This window comes from Diabrotica undecimpunctata, chromosome 5, assembly GCF_040954645.1.
Source record: "Diabrotica undecimpunctata isolate CICGRU chromosome 5, icDiaUnde3, whole genome shotgun sequence".
Classification (NCBI taxonomy): Eukaryota; Metazoa; Arthropoda; class Insecta; order Coleoptera; family Chrysomelidae; genus Diabrotica; species Diabrotica undecimpunctata.
In genome coordinates, this window is record NC_092807.1 from 65560823 (window position 1) to 65577537 (window position 16715).

Sequence of the window (16715 nt, forward strand, 5' to 3'; positions counted from 1 at the left end):
CTTTACCCCAAAAATCTCTAGTTAAATGCTGCTATTTAATAACAATAAATCCATTAGTTACTGCATACATTTAAGAAATCTGTACGCCGCAGAAAAAATGTTTTAAATATAAAATGTAGCTGAGATAATTTTAAACAAAAATGTTTGTTAGCACTTTTTGTGTAGATTGAACCGTTCTCAGTTACGTGCGCAAAATCAATGTTAAATAAAATTTGTATCAGCTTGACGGTAAAAATTCGATATCCTTTGATCCAAGTGTCCTATCAACAAAATCAGGATGCATTTTAAAGGTAAAGCGTGCAGCTTTCGTAAGCAGTTTCCGCATTTTGCCAAGAATAAACTCAGTTGTTATAAAGGTGTTAAATAAGTAAATATGGCGCGACTTTTGCCATTTTTTACGATTATCGTGTGATCAATAAAATTGATCAGTTTCATTAACCGTTCGTAGTAAAATTTTCATTTTTAGAGATCAATCTTTGAAACCAGACATAAAATTTCAATTTTAGGTTGTGGCAACAAAAAACGCGGATTTAATGTTTTATATTACAAATGATCGCACGTCACGTGAAATACCTCCAAGAAGACGGTTTTGGGTGTAATTTATAGCAAAAGTTTAATTATTCTTCTAAAAAAACGTACTAGTGTAATTGAAAAAAATTAAGTTTTAAACATTTTAGTATTTAGTTTTGTATTTTAGATCGTTTGTTATGTGAAAGTGTAAATGCAGCGTTTTTTAAGCATATTTTAAATACCTCAGATTTGTTGCCAAAACTAAAAACTAAAATTCCATGCAAGTTTTGAAGGTTATGCTCTAGTAATCGAAACTTTAAAGTCAATAAAAGAAATATATTGTATTGTATTTTTATAAATCATAAAAAATGGCAAGAATAGCGCAACGTTTATTTATCTAAGACCTTTATGAAATTTAAGTTTATTTGCGGCAAAATACAAAAATTGCATAAAAAAGCTGAACTCTTTACCTTTAAAACACATTTTGACTTTGTCCATAGGACACTTGAATCAAAAGATATCGAATTTTTACCGTCGAGCTGATACAAATTTTATTGAACATTGATTTCGCGAGCGTAACTGACGTTCAAAATCGACAGCCGCTTCCAAGCGTTGTTCGAAGAGAACGGTTCATTTTACACAAAAAGTGTTACAAATGCTTTCAAACACTTTTGTTTGAAATTATCTCAGCTACATATTTTATTTAAAACATTTTTTTTTTCAAAACGTACAGAATATTGGTAAATCGATTTTTTTGCGTTTTGTCCACTTTTTTGCTTTTTTTTTGGGATCCCAAAATTAATAAGCATTCTCGGCTAAATTTCAGCTTGTTCGTACGATTTTTTAAAGGTTCAGTGGCATTTTCGTCTCTGACGACTGGAGTATAACGGCATAATATTACATAAAATAAGAACAGTAACAACGATGTAAATTCTGGTTGTTTAAAAAATTTTCCTGACATCTATGGTAATTACTTAAGATATATATATATATATATATATATATATATATATATATATATATATATATATATATATATATATATCGAGAAAAGGAGTACGACCGTCAATCCAAAATAAACTAAGGTACACTCGAAGAGTGGTGGGTTTTTCGGTCAAAGTGGAGAAATAAAAGACAAAGAAGTTGGCTACTTCATCTATTTATTGAAGACGTTTCGCTTTCTGCTCAGAAAGCATCATCAGTTCATCTAAAAAGAACAATATGAAACCAAACATCCATAGAGAAGTTAAAAAAAATGTGTGTTACCTTACACAGACATGTAGCAGTCAATGATATTAAAAGTATAAAAAAGCTTCCGAAACTGGACATTTAGAGTTAAAGTTGTATAAAACAATTAATTGAAACTAGGAAAAGTTTGCAATTAAACAACATTAGCACAGCAAAAGAACATATGGTAAAAATACATGTATATAAAAAAGTTATTATAAAAACTTAAGTAAAAAACATTAAAGTTTATTTTGTTGTATAAAAGAACTAGAAAGATCATGAGTGCACTTCCAACAATTTGTTTATAATCAATTAGATTTTCATTTTAACTTTAGGAATCATTATTAAATTATTTAAGATTGATGTAGTAATTAAGATAAAAATAAAGTTACCAGTCTTAAGCTTACTGAGTCTCGCAGGTAAATGAAGTGACAGGTTTAACACCCACGCACCCAACGTGAATAGATATAGCCTTGAAGTCAGATGACAGAATAGCAAGGCAAAATACCAACTTCTAATATAATAGAACGGTACATTCATAGAATGTGATAAATTTGGTTGACAGCTTGTCGTTAAAAAGCCAAAAAATGAAAGGAAAAGGTGGTTAAGATCACCATTTACCCCCCAGTGTTTGATTTGTTAACAAAGAACAAAGCATGCGAGGTCAATCCAAAATATCATATATTAAATATTTTATTTATGACGTCACTGGTTAGCCAGCAACAGGTGAAGATTAATTCAACTTCCACAGTCCCTAGGTTCACAGCATTTGGAACTGCAGTGAAAAGGATTCTATGAATCAAATTTCAGTTTAAAATTTTACCAAAAAAGTTAATCAACAGGAACAATTACTTTAAGTATGTAAAAGTGATATTGACCAAATAGTTAATAAAATTTAAGTTAATAAATCTAAGTTAATAAGGAAAAGAATAATATATTTATTTTATTTTATTTTTATTTAATTTATTATATATGAAAATATGTTGAAAAGAACCCATTAAGGGACAAATTTAAAAGTAAACAACATATTAAGCCTAATTCTTGCAGAACTTTAACTCTAAATGTCCAGTTTCGGAAGCTTTTTTATACTTTTAATATCATTGACTGCTACATGTCTGTGTAAGGTAACACACATTTTTTTTAACTTCTCTATGGATGTTTGGTTTCATATTGTTCTTTTTAGATGAACTGATGATGCTTTCTGAGCAGAAAGCGAAACGTCTTCAATAAATAGATGAAGTAGCCAACTTCTTTGTCTTTTATTTCTCCACTTTACTTTACTTAAAATATATTTATTAATAACGAAGTTATGACAACTTAAAATTTTAAAACTCACTAAGCTACGAGCCAAAAAAGAACACCCTGTATCAACAGATAACCATTAAACTAATTATTTTTCAAATAATTTTAATAATAAACCACTACTAGACAAAAAAATGTTTAAAATAGCATAAAAATTTAATGCAAGTAACGCACTTACATTATTATTAACTTTACATGCTGCAACTTAAATCTCAGTTGCCATGACTACGATATTACTGTTTGATTATTTGTGTCATACAAATTTCAGTGCTAGCATAAATTTATGCATAATATTTGCAACAATATTTACTTCAAATTCTTTTAATAATATTTTGTGTCATGGCTGCAAGATTAAGTTTGAGAGAAAAAATTAAAATTATACGTCTTTTGGGAGATAACGATAGAAGTGCCAGGGAAGTTTGTACAATATTTAATGACAGACATGTAGATCGTCCTAATATTAGCTGCGGTACGGTAAACAAAATAAATAGAATATTTAATGAATATGGTGCAGTATTAAAACTAATTTTAAAAAATAACCCGTTACAAAGAAGAAGAGGAAATGATCAAATAATTTTAGATCATTTCAGAAATAACCCTAATGCCAGTTTAAGGAATGCCAGTTTATATTTGAATGTGCCTCGAGAGAGTATTCGGCGATGTCTTAAGGTAAATAATATTAAACCTTTCAAACCAAAATTCTTACACACATTACAAGAAGGCGACGAAGCAAAACGTTTAGAATATTGTTTATGGGCCCAAGGGGAATATTTAAACAATATAAATTTTCTAAAAAACGTGTTGTTTACCGACGAAGCCACTTTCACTACAAATGGAGTAGTATCATCACAGACTTGTCGCTATTGGACAGCAGATAATCCCCATTGGGTAATAAACTGTAAAAGCCAGTATTCTCAAAAAATCAATGTCTGGTGTAGTATACTGAACGAGCGAGTTATTGGTCCTTTCTTTTTTGAAGAAAACTTGAACTCACAGAACTTTTTAGAATTTTTAAATACCGACTTGTGGGATGCTATTCATAAGCTCCCAATTAATGAACGATTAAATTTGTATATCCAGTTAGATGGGTGTTCTGTTCATTACGTCAGAACCGTAAGGCAATGGCTAAATGAAAATTTTCGGAACCGTTGGAGAGGCCGGGGTAGTCCGTTGATAGATTGGCCACCCAGGTCTCCAGATCTCACAATTTTAGACTTCTTTCTCTGGGGAGTTATCAAACAAAAAGTTTACCAAATCCGTGCAATAGACGTAAACGAACTTCGTGCAAGAATTCGACAAGCATGTGCAGAAATTGCTCCCCAACAACTAAGAAATGTAATTAGAAATATTCATAAACGCTACGAAAAATGTATCCAATTAGATGGTGGATTGGTAGAGGCAACTAGAATTTAAACTAAATTTATGTTTCCATGTTTCTGTTAATACAGAGTGTTTTTTTAACGTTAATACAGAGTGTTTTTTTCTTAGTGAGTTTTAAAATTTTAAGTTGTCATAAGTTTGTTATTAATAAATATATCTTAATGAAATTTTTGTCATAGCTATTTGAAGCCACTCTAAATCCAGTGGCGTAGAAATTTTTTTAATAAAAAAATCGCTAATACAAATTCTCCATTTTCGACGAAGAAAAAGTATCGTAGACTGCCCTGAAAATTTAAATAAATATTTCATATTTTGTTCCGCAATAGACCTTTTATTACATGACATTAAAAAAAAATTTGGTTAAAATCGGTTAACAACTTCAAATTTTATAGAGGTGTTTCCAATCTAAATGGGTCACACTGTATATATATAAATATATGTATATATGAATATTTATGTATAAATAACATTTGACTTCTTTACCTAAATCTATAAGAATAGCGTGTTGGTAAGATGTAAGTTGCTTTAACAAATTCTCGTAAGACATATGGTAATTCGGATATTTTGAAGTATCAGGAGGGGCAATATTCGCTACATATTTTTCTGCTAAAAACTGCCACACGTCACCTCTCTTTGCTCTAGGAACACCTTGACGAATTGCTTGTAGAAGCATCTGAGAGTCGACCTTAATTTGACTGCCTTCTTTGTTAGTTATGATTTCCCAAACTTCTAGTTCTCTTTGAACCATGCGCATTTCGTCGTATTCAAGTTTTATTCTTTTAACAGCCGATTCCTCTTGTTTAGCTGAAAAAATTTGTAAAAAATAAAAAAAATTCATAAAGTTCAGTAAACATTTTGAGATATAGACACAAAAAAAAACATTTAAAAAAGATAATTTCATTTATATATTTTAATTTGAAACAATTTTAATTGAGTTTATTTTCACAGCCGAACTTTCTTATTTGTATGTTTTTTTTTAATGTAAATGTAGTTTGAGATTTTTAATTATAGTATATATTTTAGCATTGCTTACTTTTTTTACCGAAATGCTCATTTCTTCATAGTGATATAAATATATCTATTTATTATTATCTAAACAGGGTGTGATGAATCTTTGATTTTTTTGTTATGGCTAAGTAATGTTTTATATAAAAATATTTACAAAACAAAACTGATGTATATCAAAGACGCCTATAATTTTAAAATATTTTTGATATTACACATTATACAATATACAATTAAATTATTTAATTTTCTTTATTTATTTTGTTTTAAATAGGACACTCTAAATATTATTATTGTAGTTTTGGTATGGTAATTCATGCCAAGCATGATTCTTTTTGTAGATATTTAAAACAAAACAAAAATTATAAGAAATATAATCTGATTTTAGAAACATGCGTTATAATATTAAAGATGAAAATAAAAACGTATGCTAGTAAAAATAAAGTGAATTTATTAACTCATTCTTCTTCTTCTTCTTCTTCTTCTAATGCCTCTGCATCACTGCCTGATGTTCATGGTTTTAAGATCCCTCTCTACGTCGTCTATCCATCTTTTACGGGGCCTTCCTCTTGTTCTGTTTCCTTGGGGCTTCCATCTCTGGACTACTTTTACAGCTCGATTATCTGGCATTCTTTCTAGGTGACCAAGCCAGTTTAGTCTTTGTGACTTTACAAATCTGACAATATCTGCGCTCTGCATTAGTTCATCCAGCTCGTGATTCATTTTAATTCTACACGAACCATCGCTGCATTGGGTTGGTCCAAATATCTTCCTTAGTATTTTGCGCTCAAATATTCTCAGTTGATTTTCATCAGTGGTTGAGAGGGTCCACGTTTCACATCCATATGTGACCACTGGTCTAATTACTGTTTTGTAGATTCTCAGCTTAGACTCACGATTCAGTAACTTACTTTTCATTAAGTCTTTGTATGCATAAAAGCACTTATTACCGCTAAGAATCCGTGCTTGTATTTCTTGACTGATGTTGTTGTTGTCATTTATTATTGAGCCTAGGTAGGGAAAAGTGGAGGCATATTTGTAGGTATGGTTGTCTACCTTCAGATTCTCATGTTCATTCGATTTTGTGCACTCCATATATTTTGTTTTGCTTTCATTTATATATAGACCAAACGTAGCAGCTTCTCGTTTCAGTTCTATAACTTTTTCGCTTAATACACTTTTGTTGCGGCTTATTATGGCAACATCATCCGCATATGCGCATATTTGCATAGATCTTGTATTAATACAGCCGTTTATATCCAGTTTTCTAACAACAGCTTCTGAAGTTAGATTAAAAAGTGTTGTTGATAAGGCATCCCCTTGTCTAACTCCATTTTCAATATCAAAGGCCTGCGTCATATCTCCATCTATTCTCACCATAGCTTTGGAACCCTCCAGAGTCATTCGTATAAGTTTAACCAACTTATTGGGTATCCCTAACATAGATAGTTGCTTTAACATCTTTTGTCGATCTACTCCATCAAACGCCTGTTTGAAATCGATATACAAGTTGTAAATAGGTATGTTATTAACTCATTATGTTATCAAATAATATTTACCACACTAATAAATGTAAAAATAGTAAAAATAGAGAAGCAGAATGTGACTAAAGTAAATAGTAAAAAATATGAAAAAGACTCAAATTTTAGTCATTCCAATTGACTTTATATTATATGAAATAATTTAGCATTTTTATACAGTACTATCTTATTTCAACAAATCTTTTTCCAAGTCAAGAGTAAGTACTCTTTTTCATTAATTGCTTCGACGAACGTCTATAAAATGTAGCAAAAAATGTGTATTTTTAAACGTCACAAACCAATTCATTTTTGTGACCTGATTGACAATATAAAAATGTTATTTTTACGCCTAGACATAGAAGTGAAGCAATTTTACGCCTTTTTTAGGCACAATAGTGTAAAAGTCAAAAGCTGAAAAGTTTCGTAAACTGCAGTGGACTTGGTAATCAACAATCTTTCGGTTATAGTGTTAGCAGTCCGTAAAATATCTACAGGAATACGCGATGCCGTGGATCTTCGAAATCAGACATTATACTCGTACTTTTGGGCGACAATAAGCACAAACCTTTACAAAACTGAACGAGTAGAACAAAACTCGGCGATTTTTCTTATTTATCAAGGTGACAATCAATAAAAGTAATCATAGTAATATAAAACGTATTTACAAAAAGGAGGTTAAACGTAGACATAGGTATCGGAGAAATTGTTCTTTTGCTGGTAAGAGCAAATCATGAAAATCTCCAGTAAATGCCTAACTGATAGTGACGAATAAGCCACAGCTGATCTAAAAATACAGCCAGCTCTGCCAACGAATCTTATCTCCTACGTCCATGAAGAAGTCGCGTAATCCCTGGAAATATATGGCGTATTATGGGGGTACTATACACAGCAGGAGGAGAGTAAAAGGCGGGTTCCGGCGCCTTTTAAAACATTTAAGTGAACCCTTAACAACCCGCACTAAGACAGCGTGGTAAGGTACACCTTACAATCCCTAACATGAACGGGTCATTCAAATCATGGCCCTCATTCTCCTTAGGCCCAAATGGCCCTGATATGGATAGCTTTCAGGATTAATCTAGAAGTTCACAGGGTGCTAAGAATCTGCGGAGTCTAAACCGCTACCCAAATAAAACGAAAACGCTTTATATAGCGACTTATAACTGCCGCTCGCTATCAAATCAATCCAGACTTTTAGAACTGAAAAAAGAAACTGAAAATATAAAATGATACATCATAGTAGTTAGCGAAGTAAGACGGAAGATAAATAGCTATTGAAATTAGCGTCAGGAAATATATTCTACTACCGAGAACTACACTTCAGGTATTTAATTCGTGACTTTAATGCCAAAGTGAGAATGAGAAACGACAAGGAACAAGTCGTGGGAAATTCTGGAGTCGGTGAGAGAAATGGAAGGGGAGAGTGGTGAACTGTGAGAAAAGAGGAGAACCAAGACTGGTTCAGTTGGCACATTACCAAAATATGTGAATTTTATATACATCTTTAAGAAAAAATCGAACTGAAAATTGACTTCATTCTAACCGACAAGATTGCTACAATCAAAGATGTCAATATAATAAATGAATTTCGAACAGACAGGGACCATAGACTAATCAGAGCAAAAATTGTTCTAGATCTGAAACTATAAAGAATAAAATTAATTACAAAACCAACAGTAATCGGTATAAATATTAAAAATCTAAAAGAAAACTATAATCGCTATCAAAGGACAGATGAAAGATTACATGGCCAAATCGACAGCTCTCAATTAAGGAAAATCATCATTGATAGTGCCAAAGAAATCGTATGACCTCAACAACAAAATAAACATAATAAACTATCCGACAAAACTGTAATAATCCTAAAACAAAAAAAGGAAATAAAAGTAAGTAGCAGCATACAGAGAATACAATACATAGAACTTTGTAAGACAATAAGGAAAAGTATTAAGGAAGACAAGAAAACACAATGAAAGACTGGTAGAAAATACAATCGAAAACAGAAAAAACTATAAGGAAACAAGAAAAGCATTAATCATTGGGAAGAAGCAAATCGTTGCTCTAAGAAACAATAACACTGGAGTTACAGACAGAACTGAAATAATACAACTCGTGACTAAATTCTACAGTGAACTATACAAAGCCTTGAACCACTTCAGAAGAACTGAAGAAAACACTGAAGAAACAATCAGTAGCCAAGAAGATGTACCAGAAGTTCTTTCGGAAGAAGTTGGATCGACGATTACAAAAATGAAAAGTGGTAAAGCGGCTGAAATAGATGGCATAACAGTAAAACTGCTTACAAAAAACAAGCTAGCAAAAAACCGGGAAAATCTTAGGAGGCATATTTACAAACTGTTTAAGATCAAAATGCATACCATACCACAAACCAATGGAATACAGCTAACCTAATTCTCATTAATAAGAAAGGTAGCAAAAAGGATATCAAAAACTACAGACCTATAAGTCTATTACCAATCATATACAAGATATTCACAAAGATCATCAACAACAAATTAACAAATGCATTAGATGCTGCACATCCACGAGTATGGATATGATTCAGTCTCATGGATCATATCCATACGCTTTCAGAACTAATGAGTAGAGATAAATAATATGAAATACCGCTAGCATTAACCTTCATATATTTCGAAAAGGCTTTCGATTCAATATACCCCAAGGCAGTAATAAAAGCTCTAACCAACCAGGGCATTGACAAACCGTACATAAAAACTTTCGTACATTACAAAACACTCTAAAATTTTTCACTACCAGAAGCGTCCGACAAGGAGACGAAATATCATCAAAGCTCTTCACTGCCACTCTAGAAAACATATTTAGCAAAATGAACTGGCACAACAAAAGAATATCCATTGATGGAGAATATCTCAGATATCTACGATTTGCAGACGATTTGTAGAACTACAAGAACTTATAAGTGACCTAAATGAAGCTAGGAAGCTAGAAGTTAGTTTAAAAATGAACTTGGCAAAAACAAAAACCATGTCCAAGATGGAATAAAAAACATTACTGCACTTGAGGCATTAGACGAGTATGTATACCCTAGGACAATAAATACATTGACTTAATTAATACATTAAATATATCTCCTTACTCCCAGAAATCAACAGAAGAATGAAACTGGCTTGGGCATCTTTTGGTAGTAATGCAGTTATATTCAAATCGAAAATGCCACTCCATCTAAAGAAAAAATCATTCGATCAGCATATACTACCAATCATAAAATACGGCTGCGAAACTGAAACACTTAAGAAAGAGAAACTCAAAGTCACTCAAAGGGGGATTGAAAAAGAGTAGAATAGATCAGACAGAAAACCAAGGTCACTGATATAATCCACGGAATATAATCTTTGAAATGGCAGTGGGCGGAACATTTAGCGAGAAGAACTGACAAAAGGTGTCAAGAGACCAAGAAGACGTCCAAATTTAAGATGAGACTTATGATATAAGTAAATAACCGGTAGAACATGGTACTGAAAAGCAAATATTTCGCAATCGTGGTAGAAACCAAGAATGACTATATAAGGGAGGCTGCATCATAATCGATAGAATATGCTGAGAATGATGATGATGATGATGATGATAATTATAAGAAATGCAGTGGCGGTTGGTCTGGTAAAATTTTGGGTAGGCCAAGCCAGCAAATTACATATAGCTATGTGTAATCAGTGGCGGATCCAGAGGGAGGGGTCACGGGGTCATGATCCTCCCTAAAAATGACCTTGGTAAGACTAAAAGTGACCTTGCATCAGAGAAAAGTAATCACCCTCAAGATCCATGACCTCCCCAAAAAAAAATTCTGTAGCCGCCAGTGTGTGTAATATATATTTTTTTGTGAGAGTGGGAATCTTTTTTTTTTCGAACTTTACGATTTTTTTTTTAATTTATTTGGGCAACCGTGCACTTGTTTGCAATTGTGTTGTTTGTTTAAAAATATGTTACAATTATAGACTATGTTACATATTTTTTATCATAATTTAAAAGAAAATTTATATTACAATTCGATAATTATGTTACAAGTGACAACGATGATCGGCGTAGGCCCGATCGTCCGGTGCCTAAACAGCAAGCATAAACACGCCAATATAAATCGTTGTCTGGCAAGCTGCTTAACTTCAAACGCTTTTTGTACGGGGATCTTATGTGAGCTGGGTCGGCCAGTTCCGATCGGACCTATTAATGATATTTAAAATGCCTGAATACGATTCGATGCTTTCTGTGGTAATATAATAACATAGTTATTTTAACGGACGCTAATTTATTAAGTGATTTAGTACATTTAAAAGTTATTTACATGCATTAACATAATTTTTGAATATATGTTTTTCAATTTTAAAGCTCTTAAAATTATTGGGTAGGCCCGGCCTATCCTGCCTACCCCCAAAAGCCGCCACTGAAGAAATGTAAGTATGTAAGATATATTGTTTTTTCAATGAATTAGTTCTTAGTTCAACCAAAACTGTGTTATACTAGTCTTCGTTGTATGGGTCTATTGTGCAACGCAGAAATCAACTGTAGTGCATTTTTGTATATGGTTTATAAACATCTTAAATGCGCCACTTAATCGATTGGTGCATAATATCCGTTACTCTCCGTTAATAAACATAAAGTCAAAGCTGTTTACACACAGCCACTCAAGTAGCTCCAAGGTAGGTCAGACATTCCCCGGTCTTCGCACTTAGGGAAAAATACTTACAAAAAGTTTCCCATGTGCACACAAACGTCCAAAATTTAACTACTGAAACTTGTATCTATTACATAAATCTATTATCTATTAAAAACCAATAACTTTAAAAAACTGTATTTGCGCGATATTCCCCAAAGTATCTACGGGGTAATTCTGCGCAGAAATTAAATAAAGCTGTATTCTAAAAGAAATATTATAATAAAGTAAATATTGTAAACAAAACAAATTTCTTAATGAAAACATTAAAATAACACATTAAAAAGATAATTTTGTTTTCTAACTGTCTTCTGTTTGACCTTGGCACACATATCGCACGTATAATTAACTGCTGAATCCCAACCACTACATTCTGATTGAGCTCAATTCGAACACATTATAGAACGGTACCAAATTTCTTTGTTTCGTCCGATTTTACTGCACACCAAACACTCCTCATTTTCTAATGTTAAACCTATATCATCTAGTTTATTATCATCAAAAAGCTTACGCTCATCCGAATTTTCAGACTCAGAATCATCCAAATATAATTTTATTCCTTCAGCTTTCTTGCCTACAGGTCGTTTCTTTGCTTTAGTAGCCAGTTTTTCTACGGTTACAATCATTATTTTCATTTTTTAGTTTTTTTGACCTTTTCAGCATTTCAGATTTCTCTTTTCTTGTTTGATTTCTAATTGAGTTTTTAGTGCCTTAAAAGTGAAAATTTCTGAGTGTTGTTTTGTACGTGATTTGGAACTTTTCTTAACAATTTTGTCAAAAATAGGAGCTAGCTTTTTAATAAGTACACAAGACTACGTTTTAACATGTCCTGACGTTCCAGGCTGGGGATTAGCTCACTGACTTGATTTTAATTTAACATAACAATTTCATGTCATCTGCAGTAAGTATTAATCTCCAAAGAAATGTGACTTCCATGGTTATCCAATATAAGAAGCACTGGATCTTTTTTCCAGGCCTTTATATGCCAACGAAAATGTTTTATCCAGTCGAAAAAGAACTCTTGATTTATCCAACCGTTTTTTTAACACCTGTATATTGGGCTCCAATTGAACCAGCACTTATTAATTGCAGATTCATACGTATTCGAGGGAATATGAATATGGGAGGGACAAACTGTCCTAAAGCATTTACAGCGCATGCTATGGTAACATTTTTCGCTCTCTCCCAAGATATTACGGATCCTACTTGTTTTTGATCTTTTGGTGCCAAAATTTTTGATGGTTTCTGGACTGTAGAAATGCCCGTTTCATCTACATTAAAAACGCGACTCTCAGGAAATTGGAACTTTTTGATAACTGTGGGCAGATTGTTAAAAGATCTTTCAACCTCATTTTTATTAAATGCAGAAATGCTGTTTTGTACCTTTGGGCTTTCTAACACTATTGTCTGGATGACTTTAAAAAGAGTTCTAACCAATCTTCAGCAGTGATTTTCTTTATCGAGTCGCAATGGTGTTTTATTTTATTCGCTTCAGCAAAATGGTATATTAAACGCCTTAGTTCTGCTGGTGTGGATCCAAAAAACATATTCGCCAATTTTTTAACATGGTTGGCTATGGTAGATTCCTGTTCATCATTAAAAATTGGTTTTCTGCCAAGTTTTATCTTTTTTTAGCTATTGATTGTTTACCAGTGATAGCAGAGTTTAGTTTATCTTTTGTCCATTTCGATCTTTCAGTTTTCCGAACGTAAGCTCGTGGCATTTTAAAACCTAAAAAGCATTACAAACACTATATCAGCATAAATTCTCACACAGGGTAATACCGCGCAGCGTGATATTACCCCGATACAGCTGCGCGTTATTCCCCCTAGATGAGTAACCTAACTTGTTCGTTAATGACTAAATACAATGCACTGTTTATATTAAAAGCACTTACCACTTTTTAAACATTATTCGAAAATTACATTAACGTCTTAAAAAAAAAATTGGCGACTTTGTCCAATCCAACACTACGAATGCAGTTATATTACAAGCATGTGCTCGGCTAGCAAATACGAGACTGCCCGCTGTGTTGAATGTTGAAATACTTATGCCGTGTTGGCAAGATACTGATGCGCAAAAATCTCCCGTGCGTGGAATTCCCCCGGTCTCCCGTATACGCACATTTTATGACAGTCTATCTTGTTCTTGATATACAACGTATAAATATTCGTAAGAGGTATTTTATAAGAAAACGATAAATTCCACATGTCACAGTTTTTTAGAAGACCCAATACAAACAAAAATATTTTAGAAATATTCGAGTTGTCATCTTTATCACACATTTTATTTTATCTTGCAAAAAATGTATTAGTTAAATATAATTGCATGGGATTTGATATTTTACATCGTTAAATTATGCTGTTTCCCGTTTCTGCTTACTGACAACTTACCTCTAATTGTTGCATTTTCCTTTTCCATTCTCACTAACAAAATAGCTTGATATATTGATTTCTTCCATAACATTCGTAGCTCTTCTTTTGTCATTTTCCTATCAGATCTCCGAGAGGGGTCCTGCTTTACAGTGGCTACTCTTTTGATTATTGCTTGTCTCCAAGAACCAACATCTTGCTTATTCGCCGATTCATGGCCGTAAAAGTTTGATTTTGGACTATTTCCAACTTTTAGAAAACTAAAAGAAAATATGTTTTATGGAAAATATGGTATGGAAAAATATATGATAAAAGAGCTGAGGGTCTTATTTTAAAATTTATTAGTTTAAATTTAGTTAATATTTAATACTATTATTAAGGTAGCTTACATGTCCATCATCGGTGATTTTGCTTCTTTTTCAATTCGTATACCTTTTTCTAGAGATCCGGAATAATTATGTGAATCTGTTATATCAGCCTGTGATCCTATTGTAGATGTTTGTGATCTACAACCATCAGATTCTCTATCAGAAAGATCACTTGCATTGGATGAAGTTTCCTAAAAGCCGAATTCGTGTATATCGCAGATATATAAGAATACTATTTAATATTAATTTATTATCAATAAAAATTTAAAGCAACTATGTATTTGAGAACATTTTTGGTAAAAATTAATAATGAAATAGACAAATATATGTAGCTATATACAAAAAAAATATGTTTAGGCATATGATACTAAGTATTACTATAAGTCCAAGATGCCAAATACGATTTGGCACTGCAGCAAACGTTTAATGCTTCATAGTATCTAACACAGTCTATATTATTGTGCAAATAAATGTGATCATTAACAATTTCTGTATTATTTCAACTTAGCCACTTCCCATAACCTACCATTCTGCATTAAGTTATTGCTAATCAGTGGCGGGTATAAGGGGGGGGTCAAGGGGTCATGACCCCTCCCAAACAAAATTAAACATCAATCAAATAAGCTGGAAGTCAAAAGTTGAAATGATTCAAACTCGTTTATTCTAGGGGTAAGTGTAGAATTATGCGGGAGCCTTTTTCCATTGGTCTTTAAAAAAATCACCTGTTTTGAATATAGTAATACCTCGACTTGATCATATATATGATCAAGCAACAACATCCATCAAAATAGATGAACAAACGGAGCCCATTAAGATACGTCGAGAAGACAGGGTAACACTATATCACCCAAACTATTTAATCAAGCTTTGGAAGACGTTGTGAGGAAATTACAATGGGAAAAACGGGGTATTAACATAAATGGCCAATACTTGAATCACTTAAGATATGCAGACGATATTGTATTAATAACAGATAAAAGGGAAGAATTGCAAATATGATGGATGAATTAAATAGCGAATCAACAAAAACAGGTCTACAAATGAATTATAATAAAACGAAAATTATGACCAACCAACCAGAGGAATTAATAATTACAATTGCACAATCAACTATAGAACAAGTAAAAGAATATGTATATTTGGGACAACTAATTAAATTAAATAAAGAAAATCAGACCGGAGAAATAAAGAGAAGGATACGGTTGGCTTGGGTATCCTTCGGAAAACTTTCCTATATACTAAAAAAATAGAAAATACCATCAAAATTTAAAAACAAGAGTCTTTAACCAATGTATACTTCCTGTTCTCACCTACAGTTCTCAAACTTGGACGTTTACAAAGGAAAACATGGAAAAAATAGCAAATACCCAAAGAGCCATGAAAAGGCACATGCTGAACATCAGGCTATTAGACAAGAAAAGAAATACTTGGATCCGCAACAAAACAAAAGTGACCGATGTATTAACGCAGATAGCAAAACTTAAGTGGAAGTTCGCTGGACATACCATAAGACAGAAAGACGACAGATGGAATAAGATGATTATACACTGGAGACCATATAGTTACAAACGAAAAAGAGGAAGGCCACAAATGCGATGGTCAGATGACTTGAAGAAACACGCAGGCCCGAAGTGGATACAAACTGCCTACAATAGAGAGACGTGGAAGAAGGAAGGGGAGGCCTATGTCCAAAATTGGACAGCAAGGGCTGTATAGATAGATAGAATACCTCGACTAACGCTACCCCTACTTCCGCGAATTCAGAGTTACGCAATTTTCAAATTTTGTCAATTCGTCATTTGAGTGCCAGAAAATCGTTCGATTATCGATGAGATAGAATTACCGCTCAGATATTGTTGCTCATTCAATGTACATGACATGACTTTTCGCACGAAATCAGCTCATTTTTACTTTGTATTAGATATTTCTTATCTTCAGTTTTGTCTACGAATTGGTTGTTTGTAATTTGAATACGTATTATAATTGTTGAGACTGTGTGCTACATTTTATAATTTATCTATAATAAATATCAAAGTGAATATTGTTGTTGCAGTAGCTCTGTCTGATACGTTAGTGAATACAAATAAAGGAACTGGGGGCTACTGTCCAAGGTATTTGTGAAACTCGTTGGGTTGAAAGGCATAAAGGTCATCTTCAGTCCAGGACGAATCAATCATCAAAATATACAACGCTCTTGAAGCAATTTCTTCGTGAAAGGACAGTAAAATGTCAGCTGATGCATTTTCATTAACGCAAACTATTAGGAGGAGCCCAGAATTTCTAATTTCAGTAGTATGTCTTAGTGATATTTTAGGTACAAATGTATCACTTAGTCGTCTTCTTTAGT

General features: G+C 32.6%; 1 protein-coding gene across 1 annotated transcript in view; it reads right to left on the reverse strand.

The window, feature by feature from the left end:
* Positions 1-16715, reverse strand: part of LOC140442234 (TBC1 domain family member 1-like) — a 39539-nt gene that overhangs the window by 9365 nt on the left and 13459 nt on the right. Inside the window, exons 3-5 of the mRNA XM_072533310.1 lie at positions 14390-14559; positions 14022-14260; positions 4903-5223 (exon numbers count right to left, since the gene is read on the reverse strand). Coding sequence (XP_072389411.1) covers positions 4903-5223; positions 14022-14260; positions 14390-14559 — 730 coding nt within the window. The remainder of the gene's footprint in view (positions 1-4902; positions 5224-14021; positions 14261-14389; positions 14560-16715) is intronic.